This window comes from Sycon ciliatum, chromosome 8, assembly GCF_964019385.1.
Source record: "Sycon ciliatum chromosome 8, ocSycCili1.1, whole genome shotgun sequence".
Classification (NCBI taxonomy): domain Eukaryota; kingdom Metazoa; phylum Porifera; class Calcarea; order Leucosolenida; family Sycettidae; genus Sycon; species Sycon ciliatum.
The window spans coordinates 7509828-7527114 of record NC_088650.1 but is presented as its reverse complement, the minus strand read 5'-3'; the positions used below and the strand labels follow the sequence as shown (position 1 = coordinate 7527114).

The following is a 17287-nucleotide window of genomic DNA, read 5'->3' as shown; positions in this document are numbered from 1 at the left end:
GGCAGGGAGAACGGCGTCTTGTCGCCAGCTCCCATTCCCCACACACACCCTACCAAGCAGTGCACCAGTGTCCTGGCAGTAGATCACAGGAAGCCACCAATTCACTGGAACAAGTTTGCACAGTGGAAAGATGCGATGGCCGTGTTCCCTGGTCCACCGAGCCTAGCCGAGAGGCAGTGTGTCAACCCGTACATACTTCCACCAGCACCCAAGCACGCCACTCTCACCTCCGCCACATTAATGACAGACTCTGAGTTATTGCAGTACACAAGGAAACTGGGCTGCAACGATGAGCTTACGAGTAGTACAACAGAATCAAATGTTGACATGGGCAAAGCTGCTCACAGTCACACAACAGGCCCCGGACCAGAGGAACGAATCGACAATTGGCAAGCTCTGGTGGAAAGTGGCTACGCACATGTCTGTGACCGAACTGCGAAAGATTTTGACGTATTCAGTGCCAAGCGATGGAGTACGGCACTAAGCCTTGCTTTTGCAATCCCCGGCCAGGTGGCTAGGCTAATGGAAAGCGATCGCTGGAAACTCGCTCTGGACTTGACGGGCTCTGAGATTCCCGTGCAGGCGGCCGAGGAGTTCATCCCGGTGGCGGTGCAGGCCTGGAAGGACACTGCCGTCGCCGCACAATCCAGTATGGCAGGTCCAGTGAAGTGTCAGCCTGCGGCACGGGGCAGCATGGCCAGCCGCTGGCTCTGGGGGAAAATGATCACATATGTCAAGACCGTGAGAGCAGTGATGTGGTTGATGCGCCAAGACGAGAAACGTCAAGGCAACAAAGACATTGGAGTCAATCACAGACCCACGAGTGCAAAGAAGTTGAAGCGCAATGGCAAGAAACATAAACGCAAGAAAGGCAACATCAGAGAAAAGGATGTTACTGGAAAGAAAATCGCAAAAGATGCAATACCTGATAGCACCAGCACGATTGGACACCAATGGCGACAGGCGTCTGCTTTGGCTACTGAACTCTCCAAACGTGTCACGGCCACGCACATCCCCTCTGCGAGACAGCGCTGGATGGCTGCCTACGACTTGGTGCTGCATGGGGTGCCCTACCAAGCTCAGACCGAAGAGAACTTCCCCACCGTTCCCCAGGTGCACAGACGTGCCTACGACATCGCCACTGGCTTGCTCTTCACTCATTTCTTTCTGCCGTCAGCTAGAGGCTTGAGAAGCAATGCCAGAGACAATAATGGCGACATCCACAGCCATGAAGAGAAGAAAGCGAGCTCAGTGAAACAAGCCCACACGCTCGGCAACGCTGTCACAAAAAGTCAACCGGCGAAAGTCCCCATGGAGTGTTCTGGGAGCAAGAGACACTCACGTGTTTTGTCATCGCCCAGAATCTGTTCCAAGTCACCGTGTACCAGAAAAGCACCAGTGACAATTTCCCGTCCGCCGGAGACCGTGCCAGAGGACATTGAAAGCAAGCTTGCAAACTTCCACTACGCACGCCCGGAGCCCGGTCTGCGTTCAAGACACTGTCCAGGTACTCACACTCTTCGACTGGAGCATGTAGAGCACGGGTATCCATAGCTTTTACACTGAACTCAAAGCTGTTCTGGGTGTGCCATGCAGCACTCATAGTCTTGTCTTCAGGTTTGCACTGACTTGCAATAAACATGTACTCTGCGATACTACCCGGCACTAGTAGGGTAACATACCGGTAGTATGGTGAACAGAGTTCTTTTTCTGGAACCGATCAAATGTGTACAGGCTGCGCAAAGCGCGGCATGTTTTAGACTAGCAATGTGGGTGATTTCAGTGTGCATAGCATGTAGCATTGTGTACTGGCTACTGTCCGCCGTCACAGCGTGAACGGGAAACTGTTGATTGCATGTTTGTGATATCTCAGAGCATGATCGAGTTGCCGCTGAGGTTGCCTTGAGCAAGTACATGTAGCTTTCTGCATGCGTGGCTCATCCTCTTGTGTATATGCTTGAGGCCTTCCTACAGGCTCTCGGTATATTTGCCTCCCTGTCCGTATTTATTGATCACCATGTAACCGTCATGGTAGTCTGGCCCGATGACTGGAGTCCATAAAAGCACTTGCATTGCTGAGATCTTGTTCATAAAATATAATGCTACAGTCAGACCCCGCATAACCGCACACATCCGTCTTCCACAAAAAAAATATCCGGATAGGCGAGGGAACCGGATAATCGAACAGATATACTGTATGTAAGCAAGCCATGTGCTGTAAATCGGTAACCAACGATTTTCTTCCGGATGGCGAGGAGTCCGGATAAAAGAGGACCGGATATGCGAGGTCTGACTGTACTGGAGCAGCGAGGCCACGGCTCAACACGAGCTTTTGCTACGATTCTTGGTCTAAAACTGCGAGCGCGGCTCGACTTGTTTCCCGTACTTTGCATTGTTTTGTACGCGAGAATTTTAAAATTCAAATTTTAATTATTCGTTGCGGAGGCCAGAACACGAGGATTTTTTTGATTGCGTGCGCGTGCGCACACAGGCAGGTAAAACCGTCATCACAAAACGTGGAGTACGACCGCGGTACCGCGGTTGGCGAGTGTCAGTGGAACCGCGCTACTCCGCTGCACGCAGCCAAGTGGCGCGGAGCCGCAGAGGAACCCGGCCGTCTCAATGTCTACTTAGGTACAGGAGGTGGTCTCCCATGCAGGGGCCCCACGCCAACAGCCAATGGGCTCCACACGGCACACAGGCATGCCGCGTGGTAATAAACGACGAGACGCCTCATCACCCAGCCATACTTACTAGTACAGTCAGACCTCGCTTAACCGCACACATCCGTTTTTCAAAACAAAACAAAATATCCGGATAGGCGAGGGAACCGGATAATCGAACACCGGTTATGTTGGATGCATCACGTACCGGTATGCTGTAAATCGGTAACCAGCTATTTTCTTCCGGATGCCGCGAGGGATCCGGATAAAAGCGGACCGGATAAGCGAGCTCTGACTGTACAGTATCCTCTCGAACACCTCCACAAACCGGCGGCTGTACGAGACACTCAGCGTGGACATTAATTTTGATAAATTTATAAGTGTATTGGGCTCGAAAGGTCTGGTGATATGACCTATACTATAGTGGAGAGTGATGGCAGTCAAGGATTCAAGGTTCATCATTCGTAATCCTATATTTTATTCCGTATTCAAAAAAATAGCGCTATACAAGGTCAGTTTAGATGCACGGCCGGCCCGATGCACGGGTAAAATACTAAAATTATATTATGCTGAAATACATAGTAGATGACAAAGCGTCGTGTCTAGTGATCAGTTCGCTGTAGTCTGTCAATGAAAATTATAATAATTATTATCACGCCAGCCACATGTACGCCCACCATCAACATTACCTACGCTGCCGTCACCGGTGGCAGCAGTCAAGCTAGTGGTCAAGCAAAGCTGTGAGCTATTTCAATCGCCAAGGAAATCGATGATCCTGTCCAGCAGATCACACGTTGGCTGACATGCTGGCTGCGACTACGTGTACGTTAGCCACAGAGTCATGTTTGTGCAAGTAGATAAGGTCCCCACATTCGCAGTACCCACACACAGCACTCGCATACAGCACTCGTACGCACCACCCGTACACAGCACTCGTACACAGCGCTCATATCCATACGGAAGTAGCAGTTCTTTCAAGCAAACCTGTATCGTCTATTAGTATTACGGTCTAAGCTCTAAGGACTGGTGCAGCCGTATGCGGATCACACAGCTGACGAGTGCAGCGATTGTCAACGCATGCAGTGCGAAGGCTGAAATGTTCACCAGGCAGCTTGCCATTTCCGTATGCGGGAGTGAGGCTCACACCCAGTGTGCAAACATACGAGTTCCATGCGTTCTTCTAGCCTTGCAGAAGAGGTTTGATGGCCTCAGCAGTGCCGTCCAGCCCCATACGTATGGTGGAGTAGTAAAGAGTCTGTCCACTGACAGTATCCATGTGTCTAACCCACAGGTCCATTAGAGCGTCGAACAGGTCGAACGACCTCTTGCTGTCCGCCGCGTTGTCAATTGTCTGCGGAATATCGGACATTGCAACATACAGAAGATGCAACATCAACACCAAAATTAATGTGTAAGGAAAACAAACAGAGGGCAGCGCTATTTAACCGATCACGAACAGTACAGGGTGAAGCTTGTACAAATGGCCGACACCCCTGGCACCTCCAAACTCTGGCCTGGCTTGGGAATGATCCCACTTATGGGCTCACCACACCTCAGGGAGTGAGTGACGGCAAGGTGCAGAAAAAGGATTGATGGCATCAGTGTATCCGTCCCGGGATCCAACTGCATTTACCCCTGCCCCCAGTGAAGGTGATACTTGCTACTAGTGTGGGTGGCTAAATCAGAATGGATCTGATAAAAGCTTCACTAGCACCATTGATTACACAAGAGTTAATCCAGCCAGAAGTAGTCCATGGTTAACAGGTGTGTACACTTCAAATAGATAGTATATGAACCCTGGAACCAACAAAGGTGGCATGTACAACATTACACCTTCAAGCAGCCGATCCCGTTGGCAACAGACCCAGCACTATCCGGCATAAGTGTACCCACCAACCAAACTAGCTGGCACCACACACACGCGCGAGCACACACACACACACACACATACACACACACACACACACACGCACGCACACACACATACACACACATACACACACACACACACACACACAGTGCAGCTCCCTCAAACATCTGAAAAACACGTTATCACAAAAGTGAGTACGTACCGACTTTGGTCCATTCGGGAACTGAGTATCATCATCCAGGAGATAGCTACCAAGCTCATAGACAGTCCGTACCTCATCTGCCAAGTATTGCTTCAGCTTATTGAACCTCTCAGTGCGCTGCAGGTGCGATAGCCGCCGGAAGTCCACCCATTGGTCGGGAACACGGCGCGTCCGCGGACCTACGAGTAAGTGAATACCCGACCAGCCACACGAAAGGATTTACTCAATGTGTTGCCAGGCATCAGGCCATAAAGACAATCAACTAGCATTTTTGTTGTTAGCCTGCACAAACTCCATGGAAGCCACTTCATGTATTTAAAAGTCACTCGCAATCCATCAAAAGCACACGGAGCAGTCACCTTCAAACATCGCCAAAGTTAGTAAAGACACCATGATGTTTTGCTGGTCTGCGAATAACGCAATTAAATACATGTACACTGGTTGGCCAGACCTCCATGCAGTTCAATTGATGTGCTTTTGCCGGTTCACCATTGCCATAACAGATTGACAATGCACTAGCCAACTCAATGTTTGTACATGTGCATACGAGTCCATGTACACTGTACAACATACATGTATCACATAGACCAGCTGAGCAGCTGGAAAGGAAGAGCGCATTGCTTGTCACCTTACCACTGCTGGTTGAATTGGGGTGTTCGAACGACACAACAACTGTATCGTCGTTAGCGCTAGTGGACAGGTCGTCGTGTCCCGTACTGCTAGCACCACCGCCAGTGCTGCTACTACTACTGCCGCCGCCGCCTTTGACCACCTTGCAGACCAGTTCGCCGTACACCAGGCGACCGCGATCCCACAGGCGGCAGCCGTCGTCCAGCTCAAAGTGCGCCAGGGAGGAGCGCATGTACGAGGACGTCTGGCGATCGCTGTCGTCGCGCGCCACCCAGCTCCCAGCCGGTATGATGCGGAACGTGTACTCCAGGCAGTCGGTGCGCCTCAGCAGGATGTACTCGGACGCACGCCCCGCCAGCGTCATGTCCAGTGGTGGATCGTCGAGCTGAGAGATGGCCGTGTCGCAGGAGTTCGTCGCCGACGGGATCACCCTGATGCTCAGCCCCAGGCGCTCGGCATCCAGGTCCACCCACTTGGTGTAGACGAACACACGGCACAGGTGACGCTTTCTGCTCCTCAGCAGTCCTTTCTGCTTCTCGCTCAGCAGCTGCGGACTGGTGACAACAACTGAACACGATAACGAGAAGCGGAACAAAACCAAGGTCAACGTGGCCGCACATCACATAGTTAGCTGAATATACCAAACAATTGCCATTGGGAATGCTGCTACTGCTGGACCTCTGCCATAGAGACCCCTTTGCTGCATCTACATTGGCCATGTCACTACATGTATACGAATACGGTATCAAACTTTGAACAATACCTTACTTCACTCTATGTACATGTATCAGTGACCCAATGGTTGCTAAGAAAGTGTGCAAAATATAGGAGCTTAGGCTTGGGGTTGCCCCCAATGCAGAAAGCAAAATGATACCCCAAGAACAACTCTATTTCAAGATTCCTGGCGAGTGAGGCAAGAGCTTACGGATCCTGCTGAAGTGGCGCATGGTGACGCGGACGAGCTTCTTGACATGATCAACAGTGACATGGTCGTACGGGCATTGCAGCCGCTCCGCAGCCGTCCTGTTGGACGCCTTGGCGGGGACGGCGCTGTGCTTGTCCTCCGGATATTTGCTGAGCGTCCAGACGTGGCGGCCCACGTGGACGATGGTGCAGTCCGAGTGGCCGGCGAATGCATCGCTGCTGCTGCCGGTGCGAGTCAGTGATGGGTGGTGCACGGCATTGTCGGTGCACGGGTAGTGTACCAGATAGAGCTGTGCACCCAGCATGGTGTATGCACATTAACACACGCACACACACACACGCACACACACACACACACACACACACACACACACGTATGCAAGAACGTGCACAGACACACACACGCGCACACACACACACACACACACACACACACACCAGGAAAAGGACACAAGTAAAAAAAATGATGAGAAGCATTCACAATGGGTAGACTGTTGACAACCGTACAGATATACTTGAGGCATTTCAAGCATGGACACAGTACACGTGTGCTTGCATACAACATTACGTGGATTCGGGTTAAGTGCGGGAGTATGGATCGGTATGCTTCACTCTTCATTCCACATCTACCTACATGATCTTGCGGTCCAAACCCGGGACAGAATTGTGATACTCGCACAGTGCCGCTCAATGAAATCCGATCGCGTGAGCCAAGTTTTTGCCTTGCGCCAGCTTTCATCCCAGTGTTCTCAGGTCTAGAGTTGCAAATGCACAGCGTTCGGAGTGGCATTGACTCGCTTGACTGGATTTCATTAAATGCATCACTGTACTTGAAGTACTGCAAACAACAGTATACACTGACACAATATACATGTGCTTGCTCACAACGCTACGTGCATTCGGGTTAAGTGCATGGGGTATGCGTCGGGCATTTTTCACTGCGCGAACCCACGGATACCTACGTGGTGTTGTCTGTCCAGGCCCGGGACATCAATCTCAAGCTTGACGGGCTCGTCAAAGTGAGTTCCATGAGGCCTCAGCACCACCATCTGTTAGCAATGGTGACACACACAAAAACACACAAAGGAAAACAAACGTTGATAGTCAACACAATGCTCTTTCTCCACCGGTTATGTCTGGAAAATTGGGCGAAAGATTTTGATACAGACATCATACACACTTTTAAACATTAATGGAAATAACCTTCAGAGCTCGCATGGGACTCAATCAAGCTGAGCTTCTGCATCCGTAGAACGCCACCACCCTCAAAGTTCAAGGCACAGATGCAGCTCATAAAGCGGTAGAAGATGCGTAGATCAGACCCCAGCCTAAGTTAAGTGGGCAAAGCACAAGAGTTAAAGTGGTCAAAGACCAATAATTATTAAATAACTACTCCATTCGCTGCATCCATATTGCCCGCATGCCAGCCTTTGCCAGGTCATGAGTTGCCTAACAAGCTTACACTGTGGAATGTGATGGGAGCACCTTCCTCTGTCTTCAACAGATGGCGCAGCTTAAAGTGCACGGGAGGCGGGATGTGTGTGATCTGATCCACGGCGCCGGCGGGAAAGCAAACACGGGCGCTTCTCATGGCAATGATAGTGCCGTCTGGATGAATGGGAATGTCGGATGTGTTGCTCTGTTGCAGGGCCACAGGATAGATGAGTTGTGTCAACCTCAAGCTACAACTGACTTTCCAGTATGGATTGGTAACAAATCTTACAACAAATAACACATTTTTTAAGTCTGCACATGATGCATAGTCCAAATATGGAGCAGGAACATAAGATGAGACTATAGGATTAATGAGGGACCATGTGCTGATTGAGGGGAATTCCCCTTTTTGACCGGGGGGAAGGGGGGGGGGGTGCTTGCGTTTTCCGGAACAGGTTTTCAGAGAATACTGACCCAATATGATGCGAGTCCTGCAAATGATTAGGTTTTCATGAGCAGGTGCACATCATCGGTCTGCCTGAATGAGCTACATACTCACACACAACCCCCCCCCCTTCTCTACACACATGCATGCATGCACGCACACGCACGCACGCGCACATGCACACACACACACCTTGAACCTTGAAACTGCCACCTAAAGGTGATGCAGTGCTTCAAAGAGGCAAGGAGGGCAGAGCTACTTCTTGCATTTGTGTTGAGCCAGGTACTGGAGACGTGTGAACTTCCGAGAGCAGGTCGGGCATGGGATGGTGCGGCGCTCGGAGCCAGAGCCACACACACACACACACACACACACACACACACACACACACACACACACACACACACACCACTACAGTTACTACCTCACCTCAGAAACAACCTGATAATGCGTTGCTCCGTCGCCATCCGAAAGAGATTGCGACACACGACTGCCAACGGAGCTGGTTGAGCGTCGGTCACTTAAGGGAGAGGATGATGCTGCTTCTGCTCCAGGCGTTGGCGTCAGAGCTGTTGTCAGTAGCAGGCGTGCAGGACTAAGGGACACGGTCCGAGCCTTGCAGCGTCGCCGCATGCCCTAAAGACATTCGAGTCGGGGTGGGGGGTCAAAACTGTGAAAGCCGCTCAATGAGCGTCAGCTTAGATGCCGTAGTGTTAAAACGCATTGCACATGAATATTTATGATAGATCTTCCAGTGGATAAATACACCACTGTACATAGCAATGGTAAGACTGATCTGTTTTTTTCTACGGAAATGGAATTGTATATTAGAGGGGTCAGACGACAACTTACTTAAAAGTGGGGTGGTAAGAGAGGCAGGGATAGAAGGATGGTTCTGGTTTCGCAATCTTGAATAACAAAATAAGGTTTGCGAGTGTGTGTGTGTGTGTGTGTGTGTGTGCGTGTGTGTGTGTGTGTGTGTGTGTGTGTGTGTGTGTGTGTGTGTGTGCGTGTGCGTGTGCGTGTGTGTGTGTGTGTGTGTGTGTAGCGGCAGGTTGGGGAACACCGACCAGCCGTCTGCTAACTTACTTTGACTGAATCTTGGTAAGCATGAAGTAGTGATCCTTCTCTAAATGTTTGTAAAGAGGGGGGGGGGGGGGATGGGTGAGGGGGAGGCAGCAAGACCTGCTTACCCGCCTGAAATCATTGTTGGAGTTATCCTCCACATCAGTGTCATCCGCTGTTGCAATGTCCAAGTCGCCACTTATAAATCTTGCACCGGGCACATACAACAATTCAGGAGATCCCTGGCTGACTGGTCGACTCTGAAACATAAAATAATTAGGTGCATACCCGCACCCATCCATACATACACACTCAGATAGGGAGAGGGGGAGAGGGGGAGAGGGGGAGAGGGGGAGAGGGGGAGAGGGGGGGGGGGGGATACATGAGTGTGCATTTAGTATTAAGTCTGCACGATCTACTTGAAAAATAAAGCAATCCAAAACATACCCCCGGGTCAATGTGTACCTGAAATTCAATACAATGCTCCCTTACTCCCAGTAATGTGGCAACGTCAGCATTGCCATGTACATGTGTGTGTGTATCACACTCCCTAGGACCCATGGCATACAGGATACACAGCAGACTTTGGAGCGCTATTCACAACCCATGACCATGAACTACAGTGCTAACGGGGTGGTACTGCAAATCTGCACAAAAGTCACAAATCCATATGATTTGGTAAAAAAATGGCAAAAACTATTTTCGGTGAGATGGCGGCTAGTTGCTAGAGTAGCATGGCTGAGGGCAAATAGTTTCACGAGAGAACTTAGCAATAGCCGCATCCCGGTTTTAACACCGGTGCACACTGGCTGGCTGTAAGAGGAGTGCTTACAATCGACCCGGAACAAAAAGACGACGACAAGCTCATCGTAATTTGCTCGTCGGCACCCAGCGTGCTAGTGCTGGTGCTTGTTTCGAACGCACTGGTCGACGCCACGTCTGTCATGCCGTCCGTTGTGTTGCCGTCCGTGAGGCTATTCCGATAGCTGCTGGCGACGTCCGTGTCAGTGTCCACGCTTACGTCCGCACTATCGTACGGCGTTCTGCCGTCCGTGTCGGTGTAGAAGTCACTGTGCCCTGTGTCAATGCCAGACGTGCCCTGGCTACTGCTCTGGCTCTGTAACAAAGCATACGTGCACACACACACACACACACACACACACACACACACACACACACACACACACACACACACACACACACACACACACACAGAAAGGCAGATACACAGACACACGGGCACAGCCATACAAGAACAGACAGGCACAGACACACATACACACACACACACCGTGGCACACACACACACACACACACACACACACACACCGTGACACACACACACCTCAGACCTCAGACATGCCCATCGCGAAGCGATGATAGCGAACAGCTATGTTAGACATAGCAACTTGTGCTGGGATTACACCATTCAACAGCTTGCAAGGCTGATGAATTGACCAGCCTGGTATCCACCACACAGCTGATTGAAGTGGCTTTCTGGCCAGTGAATCCCTATTTTTCATTTTTTTTCATTTTTTTTACACACACGCCACACCACATACTCCGGCATACACTGGCTGTTGGTAACCACCCAGGAGAATGAAAGAACACATACACACACACACACATACACACACACACACACACACACACACACATAAATGTACACACAGACAAGCACAAACAGACAGATGAGCTTGACATAGGGAGGGCAGTGCTCATCTCCTTTCCAGGGTAACCCTTTCGCCGAGTCCCCAACCAAAGTCAGGTACTCAATCCCAGATGGGTCTCCCAATGGTAGACATCATCCCAATGGTAGACATCATATTCACACAAACTGGGAAACAAACTCACCACCTCATGCTTGGAAGGCCAATGCTCTAACCACTTTGCCAACCATGCATCCCTAATAGTTAAAAAAAAAACTTATCGTGTCCGTTCCCGAAGGGAACTGACGACGGCCGCTAACACCCGGTAAACCCCGGGCAGCTAATGGGGTTTCTCGGCACTTGTGCCAGCGGTTGTGAGACTTATCCCCGCATCCCCACCGCTAGGCGCTGCATCTGCCGCTAGGGTTAACAGGGTTTAACCTAGTGGTGTGCATGGGTAGTCGGGTACCCGTGCTACCCGTGAGGACCTCGGGTAGACGGGTACCGAATAGTACCCGGAAACCCGAAGTCACAGATGACATCATGTACAGTGCACGTGTACAAATAATTCACGCATGTCTACCCAGTGTGTAAGGGAAGGGGCCGGTGTGCATTGTGGTCTTACCATGGAAACATTACCCGATCGGGTACCCCTGCTACCTGTGGAAAACTACCCGGACCCGATACCCGAAGAAAATGCTACCCGGCTCAGCCCTAGTTTAACCCTAATAATAAATCAACGTCCTAAGAAAATGGTACTTGTACGGCCGATACCGTCGTGACTGTAACGTTCCGGCAAACTCACCCGATGCCCTGATTGTAAATGGGGCTCTGTTCACACTGTAGTCTCTATCCCCTAGCCTGCTGCAAGCATAGCTCGATGCCGGGTACTGTGGCTAAGCACCCCACACTGGCCGCAGCATGTGACATGACTCGGAGCATATGGCATTGGCGGGGCGTACCCCAAACCCAGTTTAGATCCTGCACTCTTGTGGATTGTGTGCCACTATTGCTAAGGTGTTCGTGTTTACCAGTGGAGTTAAAAAATAAAAATGCTCTAGCACTCGAGGTGAGCAGCTTCCGCAACGTACCACGTCTCCGATGGATCCACGGATCTTTCCAAACTGTGATTGCAAGCCTGTTAGCTCTGCGAAACATCACAAGGAAACACAGAACAGAAACGAACCACACATTGGCAAGACCAGAACGTAAACCACTAGTCTTGATTCAGTGACCAGAAATTCTTGCCGTGCTGAATTATAGTTTAGCATGCACATACCGGACAGTGCATGCGAGCACATGTACAGTAAACCTGTCAAGGGGACCACTCGGATAAGGCGACCACCTGTCCCAGAAGACCACTGCAGCCAGGACCCAAGGATGCTATTTCCAGTCAAATGACCCCGGATAAGGAGACCACCTGGTAACAGAGACCGTGTTTTGAAGGTCCCTTGAGCGGTCGTCTTAGACAGGTTTCACTGTATACCGTTGGAGACCCCTTGGTCAGCATCCCTTCAGTTTGCATCCAGACAATTCTCAATATCATGCACCGCCACTTTCTATCTAACTACAGTAAAACCTGGTTTAAGCGACCACCCCACGGTGCAAGCAAAAGCGGTCATTAAAGCCAGGTGGTCTTTAGAGCCAGGTCCCACAGTGTCTGTATAGTAGTAGTAGTAGGTGCATGGAAAAACGGTTGTTAAGAGCAGGTGGTCGCTAAACCCAGAGGTCGCTTACACCAGGTTTTCCTGTACAGTGAAACCTGTCACGGTGACCACGCTGACAAGACGACTGTCTGTTCTAGAGGACCATTACAAGTAGGACCAGGGAGTGTTATATCCGCCGGACCGGTCAAATGACCCTGGAGAAGGAGGCCAACTCTACACAGCGACCACATGTTTAAGGTCCCGGCTTGAGCGGTCGGCTTACACAGGCTCCACAGTACCCGCGTTACTTTTTCAAACAGTACCCTGCATAGCAGCACTAGCTCCTTTCTGCAGTGCCTGTACGGTATACTAGTAGTGATATGATCATTGCATCAGCATTACATCAGCATCACAGTAGTGATACGATCATTACATCATCAACATGGTCATGACATCACCATCACAGTAGTGATACAATCATTACATCATGGCATTGCATCTTTGCACATCCTGATCATTACATCATCAACATCATCATCCTTACATCATCATTACATCACCATCACAATAGTAATAAGATCATTACTTCCGTCTACACCTACGAGCAACAAAGGCGCTTGCTCAATGCTCACCAGATGGACCGGGGCTTTTCTTCTCGCATTTGTGCAGCATCAAGTTCTTGTCCTAAGCAAAATACACACAGGCAAATTTACCATACACACACGTAACCATGACCACAACTTAGCAAAATTTGAAGACATAGTGCAAGCACTCGTGCATTAGCGTAAAAAAAAAGTAGAGTTAGCCAGATTCGCGGTCGCATCACCTGACGATGCATCAAGCAAAGGCAAGCTACACGTCAACTGAATGGCTAATCCTAAGACGTGCTCAGTGCCGTGGTTACGTTCATATTGTTACGCGTGTCCAATGCGGTTGTGTCGGTAGTAGCTCAGTAGTTAGAGCATCGCTGGCCTCAAGGGAAAGTCCCTGGTTCGGGTCCTGGTGGTGACAGTCAATTTTTTCTTCAGACTTTTCCCGTTGTTGCTTATGGTTGTCTCCTTTCCATGCACACACCTTACCTGCTCCATGGCGAGCCAGAACGGTGCGACTTGCGCGATTCTCTGCGGCGTCTTCTGCAGTGGGCACACGGGTGCCTTGCCGTCCGCCATGGTGCCGAGGGCGTGGGCACAGCTGTCGGTGTCGCAGGACTTCCGTCCGTGTTCTATGCATCTGTTGCCGGCGGGTAAGCCGCACGGGCACGGCACGGCCGGCCTCACGACGACGTCACGACGCCGCTGCTGCCTGACTAGAACGCTGCTGACGACTTGCCGGAGCTCTTCCAGGGTCTCGGTGCCGGTCTCGTGATCGCCCAGGAGCTTCGTGTACCCCTCCAGGCACACCTGCAGGCCAAAGCGGGCATAGCGCATGCGCAGCCACGGCCAGCCTTCCCTGCACCAGTAAATCCGCGCCTCGTCCAACGACAGCTGCGTCCATGAGATGTTAGGGGACATGTGCAGGACGCTGGCAACACATTTCCAGTACAGCGCGACCGGAAAGTGTAGCGGATACTTCTCACCGGGTGCTGTCAGGCAAAGGTAGATAGGCAATGATAGGCGTGAACCCTCGACTATGCTTATACGCTGCAGCTTGGCTACGGCCGGGATCATGAAATCACGCTTTGCCTCACCATCGGGACGATCATCATCCTTGATTGGAATGGATGCCAACAGCCCAAGCTCTTCCAGAACGCCAAAGATGCAATCGTACTCCTCGCGGTTGGACATAATGTGATCCAGCCGTATATTTGTCAGGCTATCGTGCCCTTCGTACTTCTTCAGAGCAAACTTGGCCACCGACTCGATGGTCGTACCGTTATTGTAGCGCTCCAGGTACACCTCCTTGCGCATGCCGAGGCGTTTTCGCTGGAAGTTGACGTTGGCAAACGCACTGACGCAGTCGAGTATGAACTGTGAGTTCAGGATGATCAGCTGCTCCAGGGTGTCGCTCGGAAAGTACGCCAAGTGACCGGCATCGTGAGCATACCGTAACAGCTGCTCCATGCCATCTGTGTCGTCATTCTGGACAGCGTCAACTGCCTCTGCAATTGTCGTAGCATCTCGGAGGGAAATCCACGGTAAATCACTCTCTTTCTTGAGCATTTGAATTGCTATGCAGAAGCGCAACCATACGACCGGGATCTGGTGATTGCTTTCTCGGCATCGCTTGATGATGGTACTCCGCAATCGCTGGATTCCGTCGGTGCCTGCTCGGTCGGACCCCGTACTGTCAACGGTGAAGTGCGATGCCGGGTTCTGAACCAGCAGTCTGTGCCGCGACTGTCTGATCTTCTTGTGCAGCACTTCCCGGGCATCGTCGTATTTCTTCTGATCGGCGCCTGCAGAACAGCAGCCGACTGTAAACAAATCCTGTGTGGCCTCTACACCGCTCGTCCTGCCGTGAGGAAGCAGCATGTCAAACCAGGATAGCAGCTGGTCGAGGCGTGTTGAACCCTGTGGCAGCGCTGCACGCTGGGCGCATTCTTCGGCACTGTCACCGTCCCCTCCCTGCCCTGCAGCTCTCTCCATCAAGTCCTTTGACGCATCGTAGGTCACAACAAGTGTTGTCTGTGACGTCATCAGAAGTGGCTGGACGGCTGGGTAGGTACACTGACCATGCAGCTCTAGGAACGTTATCACCGTGAATTCGGACTGGGCACTGGATGACTTCATGTAACGGGACAGGTCCTTGCCAAGAAAGGCACGCACCGTGTGATGCACTTCGTCCGGAGTCGGCTGGTCGCTCAAAATACGATATGCAACGGGCTCGCAGATGCTCGGAACGGCACCTTTAGTAGGGCTCCTGGCGCTTTTACCATTCGTGGATGAAGTCCCTTCGGCGGAAGTAGCAGACTTCGCCTGCGGTGGTGCGTCTGCGCTCGGCTGGGGCTTCATCAGGGATGCCACGTACAGCCTGGATAGTGCATCGACCACGTCATGGCACTCGACGAGCCGTCCTCCCTCCACAGTCGCCACAGCATACTCTGCCTGCATGCCCGGCGCCACACTGGGACCCTGCGGTGCATAAGACCGACCAAGCAACGACGATAGTAAACTGCCTCCGCCGGCCTGGGGCGCCCCCACGACAACCACATGCAGGTGACGCACGTTCGCTTTTTCACCTCGTATCTTGGCGGCCATTGTGGCAGCCTTGATCAGACGAGATCCATCGCAGCCTGCATTGCCAAATTCACACAGTAGAAGAGAGAAGAGAACAATGGTCTTCGATCACACCGGTACACGTGCAGATAGGTATAAATCATGTACACATGGCAATATAATGTCCACTGAGTCGGTGTACTCGGCAAGTATGTTCAGACAAGTGGAGTCACCGTATGCGCTTCTCAACTCTTGATGCAAACATTGCAGACATGACCATCATAACCACTCAAACAGACTAACACTCTTATGGTTGTGGAGAGAGCTTCCGGGGGGGGGGGGGGGGGGGGGGGTGTTCATGCCTTGCCATCTTTAAAAGTCATAACTATATTGTGCAACCCAGCGCGCCAGAAAATCATTCCGAAATAAAACTTGATTTGTGCCAGCTCATGCCAGAGTCACATTGCATACCTTCCATTGTTACTGGGGACTCCTTCCCGTGACTGCTGCTTCCGTCTAATCACAACAGACCTACAAAAGCGGCACAGGGTAGGGCACGCAAATAGCACGGTACTCGTATTATCACCTCGTGCTGAGTGATCATGTGAAAAAAAACAGCTGCCATCACGCCAGTCTTCTTAAACACTACAATTCAGTGTCTGATCAAGACTGCTGTTGGCATCAGGGCATCCCACTCCATACGTCACATTGTGAGTTTTAAGGCCAGGGACACGCCACGGGAGTAGTAAAATGCCAGCGATTTACTAATCCCTCGTTCGTACTTGGCTTACAACACCGAATACAGGTGTTGACAATGCAGCCCCGTTCTACCTCAGGCTAAGCCTTGGGCTCCTAAAGATAAGGGCTATTGAATGCAGCCAGAACTTACTTGGGAGTACATCTGCCCCCTCCGTTTTTAATTTGCCCGTTGATGATTAATCAACCGTGGGAAGCAGAGTATCGTGACTGTCACTGCAATTTTGTGTGCTCAATAGTAACTGAATGGCAAAACCGGGAATTGTAAAATCATAGTTTGCAGGAGACAAACATTCACACAGTCACACAATGCAATCAGACTGAAGAAAAGGATAAGCTTTAGAGACTCCTCACAGTAACATTTTACACTGAGCTTCTCTCATCAGGGGAATTACTGGTGTCAAAAGGTGCAGCTTATACTCCGGAAAATACCATATGTCCATTGGTTGCCTATAGGGCTTGAAAGTGATGACGTCAAAAACGCCCAGGGAGTAGTAAATTGACATCAGATTTCTATTTTGGATCCACTAAGGTGTGACTTTGCTATTGCCTATGTATGTGGGTGCATAGCAACCCACTCATGTCGCATGCAGGTGTGACTTTTATTTCGCCACCAGTTGTCACCCCGCCCCCAGTAGCCAAATCAGTCAGTTTCACCGGCTACATCACCTTGCTGTGAGTAAGACCGCTTGAAATGTGCTTGGATCCATACAAAAACCAGATCCAAGTGGATCCGGTTTTTGAATTTTTGAAATTGTTGCTATGCTGTGACGTAGCACTTTCAAGCCCTATTGTTGTCTCATTGCAAGCTTGTAAGATTTCTTCACAATTGCATCTTTCCACCATAT

The 17287-nt window shown here is 50.9% G+C and overlaps 1 protein-coding gene across 1 annotated transcript in view; it reads right to left on the bottom strand.

Annotated features, from left to right (window-relative positions):
• Positions 1–2994: 2994 nt before the first annotated feature.
• Positions 2995–17287, bottom strand: part of LOC135823121 (uncharacterized) — a 16576-nt gene continuing 2283 nt past the window's right edge. The window contains exons 2-14 of the mRNA XM_065335964.1: positions 16155–16214; positions 13608–15760; positions 13161–13212; positions 11974–12029; positions 10066–10350; positions 9362–9493; positions 8598–8804; positions 7752–7928; positions 7252–7338; positions 6291–6579; positions 5369–5932; positions 4736–4914; positions 2995–4014 (exon numbers count right to left, since the gene is read on the bottom strand). Of these exons, the coding sequence (XP_065192036.1) occupies positions 3844–4014; positions 4736–4914; positions 5369–5932; positions 6291–6579; positions 7252–7338; positions 7752–7928; positions 8598–8804; positions 9362–9493; positions 10066–10350; positions 11974–12029; positions 13161–13212; positions 13608–15760; positions 16155–16161 (4359 nt within the window). The 5' untranslated portion in view covers positions 16162–16214 and the 3' untranslated portion in view covers positions 2995–3843. The remainder of the gene's footprint in view (positions 4015–4735; positions 4915–5368; positions 5933–6290; positions 6580–7251; positions 7339–7751; positions 7929–8597; positions 8805–9361; positions 9494–10065; positions 10351–11973; positions 12030–13160; positions 13213–13607; positions 15761–16154; positions 16215–17287) is intronic.